The 17,714-nt window shown below is 31.8% G+C and overlaps 1 protein-coding gene across 6 annotated transcripts in view; it reads left to right on the top strand.

Moving 5' to 3' along the window:
* The first annotated feature begins 457 nt into the window (after positions 1 to 457).
* The window catches only part of LOC143046017 (putative E3 ubiquitin-protein ligase UNKL), a 32,946-nt gene continuing 15,689 nt past the window's right edge, over positions 458 to 17,714 (top strand). For 2 of the 6 annotated variants that reach the window (XM_076218956.1, XM_076218955.1), the window contains exons 1-9: positions 458 to 545; positions 635 to 844; positions 1,977 to 2,278; positions 5,937 to 6,072; positions 11,018 to 11,135; positions 11,628 to 11,712; positions 15,594 to 15,763; positions 16,073 to 16,150; positions 16,951 to 17,118. In XM_076218956.1, coding sequence (XP_076075071.1) covers positions 460 to 545; positions 635 to 844; positions 1,977 to 2,278; positions 5,937 to 6,072; positions 11,018 to 11,135; positions 11,628 to 11,712; positions 15,594 to 15,763; positions 16,073 to 16,150; positions 16,951 to 17,118 — 1,353 coding nt within the window. In that variant the 5' untranslated portion in view covers positions 458 to 459. Of the gene's footprint in view, positions 546 to 634; positions 845 to 1,552; positions 1,694 to 1,976; positions 2,279 to 5,936; positions 6,073 to 11,017; positions 11,136 to 11,627; positions 11,713 to 15,593; positions 15,764 to 16,072; positions 16,151 to 16,899; positions 17,119 to 17,714 lie in introns of those variants that run through there. The other 4 variants (XM_076218954.1, XM_076218953.1, XM_076218957.1 and 1 more) reach the window with 3 other exon arrangements.

The raw sequence follows: 17,714 nt of genomic DNA, 5'->3' as shown, positions 1-17,714 counted from the left end.
ATGGGACACTAACTTTTTTGTTGCAAATTAGAATGGGACACACTTTCTTCACGTGTATAACCATGGTACTTTATTTTTTAATATTTCATTTCAGTTTTTGCAGTTGTTCCATGCCCGATATTTTTTACTATATAGTCCATATGCTAAGGATTTGACAGTCAGCATTTTTTTATTTGAATGAATTACATATACTTCTATACAAATCATGGAAGGCTTCCACCGGATCAAACTAAGTATAAACAAAGTAAAGGGTAAATAGGGCGTTCAGTATTTAAATATGCGTTTAAAGATATTGCAAGTTCATCTTTTTTAACTCATTTAGGCTTGATTCCGTTAAGCACGTTTGTTTATTTACTTTCTCAGTTTGACAGGTGCGCGCATAAAAACAATAACTTTTAGCACGTGTCTTGAATCATCCAATCGAAAAAGCCTTAAATTTGCGAATCTGCGTCAGAATGAATGCGCATTAAAACATTATTGACAACTAAAATGCCGTCTGAAAGCCCGGTGGTTGCTGCTCAAACTGAGAAACCACAGCATTATTTGTGAGTAAATGATTCATATCTCAATACTGACAGCTAGTGTGGCTTTCTGTTTATCTGTAAATGGTTAAAATGTCTTCGATATATTGCAGGTATTTGAAGGAATTTCGAACACAGCAATGTCCTCTTTTTCTGCAACACAAATGCACTCAACACCGACCCTTTACTTGTTTCCATTGGCATTTTCTAAATCAACGAAGACGAAGACCTGTTCGAAAACGCGATGGAACGTTCAATTACAGTCCTGATGTCTACTGTACAAAATATGACGAGACAAATGGAGCCTGTCCAGATGGTGACGAGTAAGTAAATATAGAGAACTGTCAAATATCGAAATGTTTAAATTTTGGTGGGAAACCCAGGGGGAAATTCTCAACCTGCTTTTACTTTCTTAAGTTAAGAATCAAAACATGACAGCTATATAAGTTGATCCATTCTTCGAAACCGGTAAATTTTATAGCAAGTGCACGAAGTTGCAAACCGCTTATTCAGCATTAAAATGTTTTAATTATGGCATAACATGTTGTAAACAAATATGGCGGACGTCTATTTACATCTCCGTCATTGTTTGTAAACTAACCCATAATCTATTGAATGAACAATTAATTGACTTTAGTAGGGTATGGTATTAGTCTGACCTTTTAAGACTGTTATTAATGCAAAATTTGTGTATGAGATTCCCCTTTAAATTGAATGAACTTTAGTGAGAATTAGAATATCAGATTGCATCCTTTGTTAAAATAGCAGATCTTTATTTTTAAATGAATGAAAAGTTTCAGATTGATTTTGCAAGAGCTGAATTTGTATTTACAAATATATATGATTCAAGAAATAAGTTGTCATGATTAAAAGAATGTGATTGACTTAGTTTTGATATAACACAATAAATTACTGAATCAGCTGGTTACAAAAGACATGCGTAGATGTTATTTGGAAGAATTTTTCTTGGCCTTGACCCAGATTTTATTTATAGAAAGTGTTTACAAGTTCAGAATCAATATAAAGGAAATGGTGATCATTGTAATCAGGTCTTTCTGTTGATGAGGATTATGTTTAATTAGTGTAAACTAAAAAAGAATGCATTTGGAAGAGGGAATATAATAGTGAGATTTTTGCTTGCAAATTGCCTACAGGGACATTATGACAGATAGGTAATTATCAATAACTGATCTTAAATCACACATGCTTCTTTTGCATAGTTCTTTGCAATATTTTAAAAGGTTAGTCATATGTGTGCATTATATATTTTGGTTGCATTTAATTTATATGTTTATACATATTTATACTCAGTCATACAGATCATGCACACAACTGTCTATTTGGGCAATGTGCCTGTAGAATAGAAACTTTTGTCTTGTTGAAATTTGGTTAACTTCAAACATGACTATTAATTAATTTATTTTAATTAATATATGTTTATATTATATTTTACAGTTGCCCATACTTACACAGAACTGCAGGAGATACAGAAAGACGTTATCATCTTCGGTATTACAAGACTGGTACATGTGTTTATGAGACAGATAGCAAAGGAAATTGTGTTAAGAATGGCCCTCATTGTGCCTTTGCACATGGTGCCCATGATTTGAGGCCACCCATTTATGATGTTCGAGAATTACAAGCTATTGATACCATAAATATTAGTTGTGATAAGAGTTCCAATGCTAGTTCTATATCAGGAACACCAAGTAGTTTAGAAAAGGATAAAATTTTAGCTGAAGATCCTAGATGGAATGGTAAGTTTTAATGAAACAATTTTTGTTGCCTGCCATGCATGAAAATGGCACATGGGTTTTACCTTACACCAACTGTGAAGCTGTAAACTGTTTATTAAAAGCTTTATATTTCAGGAGGTTGAACTGGATGTTTCATACCTTATGTGCACCTTTTGATTCAAAATTTCTGTCTGCAATATGTCCATTGTCCTTGGCTCCATTTTCACATTTTAATGCATGAAGTTTTACCCTTGTCTAGTGATCTGTAAGTACAAAATTGGTTTCTGCTCTTTAACTATAGTTTGCCTTTAGTTAACCAAATGTAATGAAACTTGCACACATTTCTTATCACCACAAAACACAGATACATTTTGAATTTTTGTGGCGTGCCGTCACTTTTACTGTTTTTTGGAGTTATGCCCCTTTACAAATGGAAAAATTGCTGATTTTTTTTTTTGCTCTCTACCTTTAATTTGCCTCAACCTAATTTTATGAAAGGTATACACACTGCTTATGATAATGTACTATAAAACTCAGATCAATTAAAAATTTGGGTAAAGTCACTTTTAAGGTTCTTGAGTTATATCCCTATATAACATTATACATGTCTGCAGCATAGGGGGCATCATTTGTGTTCAATGAACACATTTTCCCATTTATTTTGTAAGTAAAAGGTTGCTTATCAATGCTTATTAAGAGAAATTATATAACTAGATTTAGAATATACATGTAGGTTCCTTGCAAGGTTGACATGTCTATCATGAAAAGGTTGACCTAACCTCAACCTTATTCCATGGATCACTCAGTGATCAAGGCTAAAAGTAAAGTGGACAAGTCCATATCTCAGATACATGTACAAGAATCTATATGTCAACTTTATTAATATGGTGACCAGAAAATTTGTAAGGTGTACAATGTATGTTTATGTCCGACTGACAGGTTTCATCCGACTTGACCTCGTTTTGTGGTACATTGGACAATATTCAGAAAAGGATAAATTTTGTTTATAATCCTGATTTTAATTAGTAACATAAATGTGCATTCATTATGTCATCAAGTTTATGCAGTAAAAGCATGTTCACTTCAACATCACTGTTTGCTAAATCTAATGTAAGTAGAACTGCATTCATGCATGCAGAGAGGAATTATCCTTGTCTAGCATATCATAACCTATAAAAATTTTAATCAGCCTTAAGCCACTAAGTAAAGAATATCTTTTTATGGAATACAAAACAATGACAGATTAAAGAAGGAAGATTAATTTGGATTTCTTAAAATGCAAAATTTTTATTCCATTCATAATTTGTACATAGTTAGTGTAAGGACTTGTACTGCTTTTTATGTAGCTACAGGTGAATACAAACTCTGTTTTCATGCAATTTGAATGATCTGAGCTGGGTAATGACATAAATATTGTTTCAACATTAACTGCATTATCAATTCAGAATTTCAGATCAGTCATGCCTTAGTTGTTAAGTTGGTCCATTGTGCTAAACTAGCTCATGACAATGTATCTGCTATTAAATTATCCACTGGGTCCCCCCCCTTAACCTGGTCTTGGTGTGGTTTTTTTGTCTTCTTGGTGTTTAATATGTACATGTATGTCATAGTCATACATGTACATATTAATTCATTATTTGTAAAATTGAAACTAAAAATACACAACATGTGACATGTACTTCAGAAGCATTTCATTTGGGGTCCTATTAACAATTGGGGAAAAAACTTATTTTTGTTCCAAAATTTGAAGAAACAACAGTTTGTATAAGCAGTCAGAGGACTTATTTGAATAAGTGATTTTTAAATCACTTATTTAAGTAGCAAATTCGAAATTTTGTCATAAATTGTGATAATGGTGATTTTGTAGTTAAACCAAAATTTTAAACACATAGGTTTAGATTATATCTTTTCATTAGTAAATTTGAAAAAAAAAGAACTTTTTGCTTCTTTTAAGTAGAGAGGTTTATGTCTTTGGTGCAATAATTAAGTTGCAAATCTATTTTAGTGGATAACATGCTATAATAAGAGTCTAACTTAATGAACTGATACTTTCCTAACAGATTTTTCCCAGCAGTGGAAGTATTTTTCCTGAAAGGTTCAAGGTTTCATCTTTCAGATTATGTAATAAAATTCTACTGTTCGCGATAAAAATTTCACTGTTTGAGGGGTGTTGAAATTAGATGGGGTTATTAGAATAATGATACTTAAAGTAGTGATTTTTTTTTAAGGAAATTGAGGTATGATACTTAAACAAGTGATTTTTATGTCATTATCCTAGATTCAGTACAATATCATCACCTGACATGACCTGGTCATCCTAGACAACACAGATGTTGGTTCTGATAATTTTAGCAACATAATTAGTCCCTGGATCATTAGTATTCTATATTTAAAACTGCAATAAAATTAAATCACTTAGTCTAGTGATAAAAGTGTACTACATGTACTTAAATAAGTGATTATTAAAGAAAGACAACCCTTACTTCCAACCTTTGTGAACATAATGATACTTGAATCAGTGATTTAGAAAATCACTCATTTAAGTAAGTCCCCTGACTGATTAGGATTTCAATGAAAACTGATGTGATGTGTTTGTACATTTATATGCTACATTCCAAATTGATTCTTGGTGTGAAAATTGATGATGGCGAAAGATTCCCATGCATACTCAAATAGTTGAGAAATTCCTTCTGGACAGTGGTATAGGATTGTTAATAAGTCACAAATTTTGAGTTTTTTGTTTGTTTGTTCTTGAATGGTTAATAAATAAAAATAAATTGTGAAATTTATTTTTCGTTCTTTATTTCAATGAAATTTGTTCAATAGGTTTAAGCTTTATTATGGAATTTCTGCCATAATAATAAAAAAACCCGTTCAGTTCAGATTTTCACTTTGTAACTTGATTATTACATACCCAGAAATTTTTCTTGTTATTAAATGTATAAGAATATAAATCCTATTTAATGGATAATACTTTGTTTGTACCAGCATGATAAGAATTAACAAAGCCTCCCTTGCACAAATGTGTGCAAGACTTGTTCTTGGCAGTGAAAGCTTTGTAGTGCAGTTTTTATAAAACGTTTTTTTTCTTTTGAACCTTAGCTACTTATATGAAAACATACTAGACAACCAATGTGTTATGCCAAAACAAAATTACTTGGTACATGTATATAATATATAATGTCATCAGTAAATTGAATAAACACACATGATTTTATACATTATTATGATAATAGTACCTTTTTCTGTTTTGGGCTTTAAAATGCTGAGATATGGTAAGGCAATTTTGAGTCATTACTGTAGTTTATAAATAGCTCATACGTTATTTGTAGTTAATAACAAAATTGAATGAGTGATGCTGTTCTACATGTACATGTAGTTGGTAGTTGTCAAATGGACAATAAAATCATTTTCTGAAAGTAGTGTTCTGTGCAGTTGAAAATAAACTAGTTTCAACGGAAGGGATTCTAATATGAAAAGAACTCACACATTTGAAACAACCTTTTCCCAATGTCATAGAAACACGTTTTAGATAGGACCCCCCCCCCCCAACCTGTCTCAAGATTCTCTTCTCTAAATACTTAGAAAAAGCATGCTTGTACAGAGTTGATATACAAGTCTTAAAGACTAACATGTGTCTTATTTATAAAAAAATAAAGTAGCTTTTTTTTCTTTTCAGATACCAACTATGTACTTGAGAATTATAAAACAGAGCAATGCAAAAGACCACCTAGATTATGTAGACAAGGTTATGCCTGTCCTTCTTATCATAATACAAGAGATAGGAGAAGAAGTCCGAAATTATTCAAATACAGGTAATGTACATGTAATTTCTATATACATGTAATTGTGAATAAGAGGACATGTTGACATGAAAAATTGTCTATTGCACAATTCACTTATATAATTTGTGAAATATGTGATTTTAGAAAAGTGACATACTGTACCTGTAGAAGCAGAAATTTCCGTGGAGGATTTAATTTTGTTTATTTCGTGGAAAGAATATATATCCACTAAATCAAAAATTGTGTCTGGCACACCATTACTTATTTCAACCTTTCAGGCAATGAAAACGAGTCTTTTGAAATGGTCCCTTACAGTCTGCACGGTTAGCCACTAGTCCGAAGCCCCAGACTAGTAAAATTTCATTAGGACTAGTAAGTTTTTGCAAAACTTTGTCTGGAGCAATAAGAAAAATGTCAGAATATTGGTCTTGGACTAGTAGTTGAAAAAGTTTTTGGTGCAGACTGCCCTTACATGTATGTTTTGTTTATAAATCTTTTTCTACAAAGTATGAGTTGACCAAATTTTTTACCATGGCAAAGGACAATAAGATATAAGTTGATAAACTTTCGCTGATCTTGATTTGTGACCTTGATAATAGATTCACTTTTAGGTTTTTGAATAAATTAGATACTATACTTTAGCCAAAAAAGTCAGACTGACTCAAGATGTAATTTTGTCTATGCCTGTAGGAACCTGAACAATGTCATAAATGATATATGAATTTGGACAGAAAGATTTTACCTGTGAAGGCACCTTTACCTTTAAATAATAACTTATGTATAATTATACTTTTTAGTAATCTTTGGTTGTGTTTGTTTATGTATTAAAACATAATTAACCTAAATATTTCACTTTTTGATAAATTGTAAAATAAACAAATCTAAAACACCTTCAAAACAATTGACTGTATTTTAATAAGAAGCAAAAATGAAAGATGAATTGTTTGCAACTACAAAACAATAATTGGCTATTTTTATAAGAAAAAAAATGAATGATTGTTCACTGGAGAATAAGAGTACATACATTTACATATCTAGAATCAAACTATTACAATCATACAGCATTGTATGAGAGTTTTTATACGACCGCAAAAAATGAAAATTTTTTTGGTAGTATATTGGTATCACATTGCATCGTCGTCGTCCGAATACTTTTAGTTTTCGCACTCTAACTTTAGTAAAAATGAATAGAAATCTATGAAATTTTAACACAAGGTTTATGACCACATAAGGAAGGTTGGGATTGATTTTGGGAGTTTTGGTCCCAACATTTTAGGAATCAGGGGCCAAAAAGGGGCCCAAATAAGCAGTATTCTTGGTTTTCGCACTATAACTTAAGTTTAAGTAAATAGAAATCTATGAAATTTTTACACAAGGTTTATGACTACAAAAGGAAGGTTGGGATTGATTTTGGGAGTTTTGGTTCCAACAGTTAAGGAATTAGGGGCCAAAAAGGGGCCCAAATAAGCATTATTCTTGGTTTTCGCACAATAACTTTAGTATAAGTTAATAGAAATCAATGAAATTTAAACACAAGGTTCATGACCACAAAAGGAAGGTTGGGATTGATTTTGGGAGTTGAGGTCCAAACAGTTTAGGAATTAGGGGCCAAAAAGGGGCCCAAATAAGCAGTATTCTTGGTTTTCGCACCATAACTTTAGTATAAGTAAATAGAAATCTATGAAATTTAAACACAAGGTTTATGACCATAAAAGGAAGGTTGGGTTTGATTTTGAGAGTTTTAGTCCCAACAGTTTAGGAATAAGGGGCCCAAAGGGTCCAAAATTGAACTTTGTTTGATTTCATCAAAAATTGAATAATTGGGGTTCTTTGATATGCCGATTCTAACTGTGTATGTAGATTCTTAATTTTTCATATTGGTCTTATTAAGGTCCAAAGGGTCCAAAATTAAACTTAGTTTGATTTTAACAAAAATTGAATCCTTGGGGTTCTTTGATATGCTGAATCTAAAAATGTACTTAGATTTTTGATTATTGGCCCAGTTTTCAAGTTGGTCTAAATCGGGGTCCAAAATTAAACTTTGTTTGATTTCATCAAAAATTGAATAATTGGGGTTCTTTGATATGCCAAATCTAACTGTGTATGTAGATTCTTAATTTTTGGTCCGGTTTTCAAATTGGTATACATTAAAGTCCAAAGGGTCAAAAATTAAACTAAGTTTGATCTTAACAAAAATTGAATTCTTGGGCTTTTTTATATGCTGAATGTAAACATGTACTTAGATTTTTGATTATGGGCCCAGTTTTCAAGTTGGTTCAAATCAGGATCCAAAATTATTATATTAAGTATTGTGCAATAGCAAGAAATTTTCAATTGCACAGTATTCAGCAATAGCAAGAAATCTTCAATTGCACAGTATTGTGTAATAGCAAGAAATTTTCAATTGCACAGTATTGCGCAATAGCAAGAAATCTTCAATTGCACAGTATTGTGCAATAGCAAATATTTTCAATTGCACAGTATTGCGCAATAGCAAGTAATATATAATTGCACAATATTGTGCAATAGCAAGAAATTTTCAATTGGAGTTATCTTTCTTTGACCAGAATAGTAGTTGAATCAACTTAAATCATTGTTTTATACAATATATCGTGTTAATCATTGCATTTTTCACCAAAATTCGTATTTAAAACTGTTGTACAAGTTATAAGTGAATTTTGGTCAAATTTTGTACAAATTGTAATTTGTACAGGCACGTTTTGTACAAATTATAATTTGTACAAAGTCAAAATACAAATTATAATTTGTACAATATTTTTGTACAAAATGATAACTTGTACACAACATATATACAATGTATATTCACTGTTACTACCAACTGATAAATTAAAACAATCTTTACCATTCAGTGATAACAAGCACTTTATTTTACATTTTAATATTTTATGATGTATTTAAATGAGTAGTTATTGTTGCAAACTCCATTAGAAATTTGAATTGAGATCAGTTTTGGAAAAAGGGAAAGGGGGATGAGAAAAAAAAAATGGGGGGGGGGGGGTGTTAAATTTTTCTCATTTCAGATTTCATAAATAAAAAGAAAATTTCTTCAAACATTTTTTTGAGAGGATTAATATTCAACAGCATAGTGAATTGCTCAAAGGCAAAAAAAAATTTTGTATTCATTAGACCATATTCATTTCTGTGTCAGAAACCTATGCTGTGTCAACTATTTAATCACAATCCAAATTTAGAGCTAAATCCAGCTTGAATGTTGTGTCCATACTTGCCCCAACCGTTCAGGGTTCAACCTCTGCAGTCGTATAAAGCTGTGCCCTGCGGAGCATCTGGTTATACTTTGCCAGCTTGAGGGGACTTTACAGATCTGCATCTTAACTGTTTTCAGTTAGTTTATTTTTCTAATTATTTGGATGACATTTCACCACTTGTCTTTCTATACAATTGTACATTTTGAATCACCAAGAACAGTGTCTGATCCAGAACTTTTCATAAGGAGGGGGGCGGGGGCTCCTGTCATGCTTCAGTGATTCCCTATATAATAAACCAAATTTTTAGGGCTTGGGGTATCACTTTGTAAGCATTGATAGCAGTATGATCTCTAAGTTAATGTCTTATTATATTGTATGGTGCTATTCAGAAACAAACCAACATTTTTTAAATGAGGATTATTTATATGCCCGTTTACAGGACATATTATGGTATACCATTGCCCGTCTGTCCATCATCAACATGTCACATTAACTCATAAATGTATGAAACTTTGTTGAATTGTTAATATCTATTGATGTAAGCTCCCATTCGTTTTTGATTATTTTCAATTTTAAGTTCGCAAGTTTTTTTTTTTTTTTTTTCATTTGATGAGGGGGATTTTCCCAAAACACTCACCAATCGTCAAGAAACTTTGTTGAATTGTTTATATTTATTGACATAAGCTACCTTTTGATTTTTATCAATTTTAGATTTTACGTTTTTGGTATTATGTGATTTTATTTCACTTGACTGGGCAGGGTTTATGAGTGATGGTCCCTTATTTAAGACCAGTCCATCTATAGACAGGTGTTTTGGGATAAACTCATCAATGAAGTGTCCAGTTATTGGTTCTTATCATACACTTAGTTCTTTTGTATATGCGTTTGGTAACACTGATATTCAAATAGACTGTTCTTGTGCAAATTAAAACAAAAGCTCTGCCCAATCAGTTGAAATAACATTGGTAATATCATGAAACTTTTATGCATGGTTTGTATTTGTAATTTTTTCAAGAATTACTGATATGACATTGAGAAGTTATTGAAAGCGACAGGCGTATGTATCATGGTGCAGCTGTTTATTTTGGTTATGCTTTGTGGTTTGGTTAGATCAGTGAAACCTGTGGTAAAATTTTGAAAATCTTTTCATGATGTATTTGGTCTTGACTTAAAAACTTTCTTTTGCAACTAGAAAAAAAAATAGGTATATATATATATATATCATGTATATATTGGCGCAATTATGTTTTTCTCAACTTACTGGTGAAATTCAAATAGAATTTGTTAAAAAAATTAAGAAATGTTTGCTGTGAAAATGAACTTGAAAATTGATTTATTGTATAATTCTGATTGGTGTTATAACCTCAAGATGACATTTACAAGGATCAATTTATATTTGATCAATTGATGATCTTGAGACTGAGGCAGTTTAAATTTAAACTACATGTAACTTCAGTGGGAATTTTCACAACGAAAATACACTAATACAAATTATAAAATTATAGTTACCAGTATTTCATGTTTGCATGTGTCTATTTATGTTGAGATTACAGTAAAAGTTTATACAAAGAAAATCATATAATCAGCAAAAACAGCCTTACAAATGTTTTATTGATCTGAATAGACAACATTTTGCAACAACAGCAAATCACTGGTTATAATTGGGAAATATAATTAATCCATACTAGTACATGTATATCAGAGACTGTATCATTGTATATAAGAAATTATAATTAATTGTTTTGCAGGTCTACACCTTGCCCTAATGTTAAACATGGAGATGATTGGAGTGATCCAACACAGTGTGAAAATGGAGATAACTGTGCTTACTGTCATACACGTACAGAACAACAGTTTCACCCAGAGGTAAAATCTTGTTTCTTAAATTTGCTCTGTGAAAAAACAAAAACTATGAGTTCAACAATCAAAATGCAGTATTCGCCATAGAATTTTCATCATTTGATTTGAATAGGCATTGTTTCTTGGAAATTAATAAAGCCACATTTACAATACATCAGATTTAAAAACATATTCAATAACTTGTGCCGAGTTTTACAGAAATAACCTTTTCTAAGGACCTGACCCTTGAATGTTTCTGAAGGAAAAGCTCATACTCATGTTATAAATTTAGAACTTACTGTAACATTCTTGTCTATACAAATTTGAATATATGCCTTAAAGTAACCAATTATAGTTAATAAACTTAATACCTAAGAAGATACCAAAGGTTTTATGAAGAAAATTATTGCAATTTATTACCCACAACCATCGACAGACTGAAAAGCAAGTCATATTTTAGCCACAGTGTACATTGTACATGAGTGTACAAGAATACTAAGTCTAACATGTCTATTTCAGATTTATAAATCAACAAAATGTAATGACATGGTACAAACTAACCACTGCCCTAGAGGACCTTTCTGTGCCTTTGCCCATGTTGAAAGTAAGTACAGATACAAATGTATGTATGCCTTTAAGGCTTTCATTTTTGGTACCCCCAAAAAATGTACATCGTTCAGGCTGTTAGTTTTCTTATTTGAATTATTTTACATTTTACAGCTCACTATATGGTATGTGTTTTGCTCATTGTTGAAGATTGTACGGTGAACTATAGCTGTAAACTTTTATGTCAATTGGTCCAGGGTGGAGAGTTTCCTGCAATTATACCACATCTTCTTATTTTTATGTTAAATGCATCAGTTCCTTCGCAATATAGACTGAATTGATGAAAGCAAATAAGACCAGTTCAGAAAATGTCACTTTCAATATTTTATTCTCATTTCATTGTTTTGAAGTCATTATGTATTATTGTCATATAGCTCTGGCATAAAAAGGCTTTGTCTGACATACGTTGCAATTGCTTGGAACATGATTTCATGAAATGTAGAATTAATGGTCATACTGTTATTATTTATATGTGACTTTATTGTTTATTCAGGAAGTAGATTTATAATGGTTATGATGACCTTTCAAGTACATGTATTGTGATGTATATATATTGTGATGTACATGTATACAATTCAATTATTAGCAATCTTTAATTTACTATTGATTATAAGTAAGTGTAGTTGGGGAATAAATTGAACTTGTATCTAGTGGGTCATTCAATCCAAAACTTGTGATTACATGCTGGAAAATAAAGCATTTTCTATCTATTGACAATTTTAAAGAACTATGCAATTAAAAAAAGATATTTTGCCCCAGTCTGTCATAAACATACATGTGTCTCTCAGATGGTTTAAGTGGATAAAAAAAGTGATCCCCTTTGTGACTATCGGAGTCCTAGACCTAAGAAAATTAAAAATGGCTATACTGCTAGGATAAAATTCAAGGAAAATTGTTTACCTGCACACATGTTTACATGCAATAAAGTTCTCAAGGAAGCCAGTTAATCAAATAATTGCCAAGCTATGCATTTAAATTGTAAATTAACATTATGTAACATACTGAAAACAATGTAAACAATTTAGGTGAATAAGGGCATTAGTTTATGAGGGGATTGTTTGCTTTTAATTTGCTATGATTTGATACACAAAGTGATGATTTATAGTGAGAAGGAGAAATTAAGTTATAAAACTTGAAAAAATATTTATTCAAAACCATTCATTGTATTTATTTCGTATAAAACTTGTGGCTATTTGTATTTGTTCATTTCCATCGCTTGAAATCTGAGTATGTATCATTGTGATAAAATCAAGTATACTCTTCAACTGATGCTCAAACACTGATTTACCTTTATTTTTGGGGTATATAAAGATTTGTTTATGCCAATCTCCCAAAGGCAATAGGGGCCATTAACCTTGACCAACCTTAAGTCCATCCACTTTCATTCACTCACACACTGTTTTGAGTTTTTAATTTGGATATTAATGGCCAAAAAAAAATAGTTTCTGCTCTTTCATGCAAATTTTATAAAAATTCAAACACAATTTTTTAAAATCACAACCAGTGTTCCAGCTAGGCCGTTTTCAGAGGGCGCGGCGCCCGCCCTTTTCCGAGTGGCGCCCTGTGCCCTTTTTACAGTTTCCAGGGCCCCCTGCCTTCTTTGAAGATCGATTGCATATTAATTTGCGTATTGATATGATACGCTAATTACTAAATTTTACCTGGGGAAAAGATTATGACTTTGTTTACCACCCCAAGCTTATCAATGGTTACAACTGGTGTCATAATCTGTTGTTATAGGTAATCCGTTTATCGGATGGGTCATTAATGATCATCAACATTAATTCGTTCAAATAGAATCGGTCAGTCGGCAATTATCTTTGAAGAAATGTGCATACAACAACTTGGGCACAATTTGCGATGTTTACCGTAGTTTCATGGAAGAAACGTAATGACAGAAAGTTGGAAAACCATTATAAACTCGTTGAAGACATTGTTTTACTTGTTTTCTGTAAAATAAACAGAAAATTCAGACGTATTTGTCATTGACTGCCTTCATTTTTGATATGAAAATAACAAAATCGGCCGCCATATTGTGATCATATTTACATCATATTTACGTACTGTTTATAATCCTCCAAAGAAGGAGCACACCCGAATAAAGAAAGATAACTCAATCTGATTTTTTTCCTAGCATTGAGTAACCCATTTACATATTCTAAAATGTGTCTCCATACTTCTTGCTTAAGAATATATATGTTTAGGTATTTATTTTGAGTTATGGGAAAAGTTAAAGAGGGTCTTAGTAGCAGTGTTGGTAGGGTGCCTTGGTCATCTTTTTCTGTATTCTTTATTTTTGATATTATTTTTCACTGTTGCTTTATATCCTAAAATTGTGAATTTACTGAGCACAGCTGTTTTGTGCTGTATTGCCATCAAGCACAGCAGAAGTAGAAAGGTGAAACTGGTAAAATGTGGTAGACCATAGAAACAGTATGAAACAGATCTCCTTTCAAAACGTACTGCATATAAAGTTCAACTGTGCCAAGCAATGATAAAAAAACTTGTGTGACAAGCTGCTTGACAAGTTTTTCAGCCTTAAAAGTAGAAAGACAGAGTTCTATATGGGCTAAAGATGTTGTTCTTGTATAACCTGTGATTCAACGAATAAACACAAATGTTTGATTAACATCTTTTATTAAAATATGCCCTTTTCATATTATCATATCGCGCGTTAAATGCCCTTTTTCAGGATTGGCACCCTGCCCTTTTGAAAACCTAGCTGGAACACTGACAACACACAATCTTAGTTTAGATTTTGACTTTATGTCATCAACTGTTTTTATGCCCCACCTACGATAGTAGAGGGGCATTATGTTTTCTGGTCTGTGCCTCCGTTCGTCTGTGCGTCCGTCCATTTGCTTCAGGTTAAATGTATTTGGTCAAAGTAGTTTTTGAAGAAGTTGAAGTCCAATCAACTTGAAACTTAGTACACATGTTCCCCATGATATGATCTTTCTAATTTTAATGCCAAATTATAGTTTTGATCCCAATTTCATGGTCCACTGAACATAGAAAATGATAGTGCGACGTTCAGGTTAAAGTTTTTGGTCAAGGTAGTTTTTGATGAAGTTAAAGTTACATCAACTTGAAACTTAGTACACATGTTCCCTATGATATGATTTTTCTAATTTTGATTCCAAATTAAAGTTTTGACCCCAATTTCATGGTCCACTGAACATAGAAAATGATAGTGCGAGTGGGGCATCCGTGTACTATAGACACATTCTTGTTTTAGTTATGTCCCTTTCTAACTTGTGCACTATAACTTATGTTTATCTGATCCAACTATTATGAAACTCAAACACAATGCTGAGAAACCCAGCACGCATACAAAGTTATAATTATGGCAAGGAGTCATTTACCACTTAAGAGTTGTGTTTTTTTTAAACTTGGAAAATTTCCAAGATTGAGCCAGGGATTCAAGTCCTTGGTCACATTCTTTTTCTATTTCAATATTATCCCACCCCAACCCTTATCAATTTTCTGTTTACTGAAATACAGCAGAGAAATCATTAATGAGCAAATTATAGCTCACAGTTAAATTAATTTCCTTACTTTTGTTTTAATGCATATGAATATTGTAAATTCAAAAATTATTGCAATTTTGTCATTTTAGACATCAATGCGATTTTAATTTTTACTATTTTGGGGAAAAATCCTGCTTATTTCATATAAAACATTTTAAAATGCGAGTTTAAATTATTGGGTTTACAACTCTATCGCAATTTTTGCAATGATAAAAACCTCGCAATAATTTCTGAATTTACAGTATAATAACAATGAATTTAAGTTGTATTATTGTGGTATTCTTTGCTTTTACAAATTAACCTTTTGCTTGGATTAAGTAAATTATTTTCAAAATATTTTTATTTTCAGATGAAATAACAACAGCTAGAGATGTAGGTTCAAGTAATGAGAATTCATTGGCTGAATTTGTCTCGACAGTGTTACCTCCCCCTACCATTAGTAATATTAACCCAATTACCATAGTAACAACAAGTAGTAATGGTGTTATCTCAGAGGGAAATCAAATTAATCAAAAAGTGGTAAGCATAGGTAGTGTTAACTGTGGAATAAACTTATTTTATCATTAATATTCATATTTCTTATGTATGTATATATATCTATAGCTCTGGTAAAATTCAATTAAAAAATCCTGTAACTGTCAGTTATTCCAAAGGTCTTCCATGCATTAGCAGACATTCGGTCCAGTTAATGTGTGGACTTCACTTGACTGAAGACTGAAGTTCATAATTTAAGCTTTGAAGTTAACACAAATTGACATTGAATAATATTTGAATTGAATTGAACAGAAGTTACATAATGCACACTGAAGAATATTTAATTATTTATAGGATCTCAATGGTTCAAGCCAGTGGAAGTTTCCAGATCCTATTGGAAAGGAAAGAGCTAATAGTGTACCATATAATTGTGTAAGTTAAAATCTATCAATTTAAATGTCAATGTTCAAAATTGTGTCATTAAATACATTTGGAAAAGTAACTGGATTTGAGATTCCCTCATTCCAACATGAAATGTGGAAAGACATTCTGTTTTGGTGGTCCGAGTACACAGTTATCGTCCTTTGATTTTCGTTGTCCACGAATATAGTCCTTAGTGTGGACAGTGTGTTACTTGCCAATTTTTGTTATACCCCTTCCAAATTTATTTCTCTATGTTTTATGCCTCATATAGCAAGTTGGGGGGTGAAATGACACTAAAACAATTTGGGTCATAAATATTAATGTAAAGTAGTGATTAGGTCCAGCTGAAAAAGGTCAAAAATTAGCACTTCGGAAGCTGTCAAAAGATTTCAAGCCCCCCTTAACACAATTTTGTCCATATTTTGAGTTAGAGCTGATGAAGTTTTCTATAACTTTGATATAATTTGTCCCAAAAGTAGTACAACACACTGTAAAAATATTATTGAGAAAGCGCAGGTTGGATTTTTTTAATTTTCATTTATTGTCTAAAAGAAATGCACTACGAAATAACTGTGTACTCGGACCTGGTGATAGATTTGTGCTTTTATTGACATCATCAAGAAAATACATGTTATAAGGATGTTGTAAGGTTAAATTTGTGCATTTTCTCAAAAACTGTCTGTTTCTTCAGAAATTTATGTAGCTTGATGATTTGATCTATTTTGCTTTGGTAAATTAATCCTTATTTCAAATTTTAGCCAGAAATGGCCATTTTAGGATCTTATCGAAGTTACTCCTTTGATTTACAGAATAACAGTAGTATATCAAGCAGTATACCTAGCCATACAAGTAGTCCATTACCTGAACCTATAGGTAAAGGTAGATCTAGTAGTACATCAAGCAGCATAACATCAGATTCTGGACTAGGACTAGGATTTTATCCAAGAGCACCTGGTTCAGAGAGAGAAGATTCACAGGTAAGCAGTAAATTCTTATACATCCAGAGTATCATAGTGACAGAAGACAAAACCTGGTATACATCAAATCTGTGAAGATATCCTATCATACCCTAGAGAGGCTTCAAAAAATATTGGGGAAACTAAATTTTACCTCCTTTTGCTCATGATTTACAATATTTCTTCACATCTGATTCTTTCTTAAGAAAAACACACCAAGACGAATTTGAAAATATTGATAGTTAACAGCTTAAAAGTACTTAACATGAAAAAGTACTTAACATGAAATAAAGTATCTGTGAAAATAAATCGTTGTAGAGTTTTCTATTTTTATGCCCCGTCTACGATAGTAGTAGGGGCATTATGTTTTCTGGTCTGTTCGTCCGTCTGTTCGTTCGTCTGTTCGTTCGTCCGTTCGTCCGTCTGTCCCATGTCAGGTTAAAGTTTTTGGCTTCAGGTTAAAGTTTTTGGTCAAGGTAGTTTTTGATGAAGTTGAAGTCCAATCAACTTGAAACTTAGTATACATGTGCCCTATGATATGATCTTTCTAATTTAAATGCCAAATTAGAGTTTTGACCCCAATTTTACGGTTCACTGAACATAGAAAATGATAGTGC

This window comes from Mytilus galloprovincialis, chromosome 9 (assembly GCF_965363235.1).
Source record: "Mytilus galloprovincialis chromosome 9, xbMytGall1.hap1.1, whole genome shotgun sequence".
Classification (NCBI taxonomy): Eukaryota; Metazoa; Mollusca; class Bivalvia; order Mytilida; family Mytilidae; genus Mytilus; species Mytilus galloprovincialis.
Note: the sequence above shows the minus strand (reverse complement) of the source record. Positions and strands in the feature narration are given on the sequence as shown.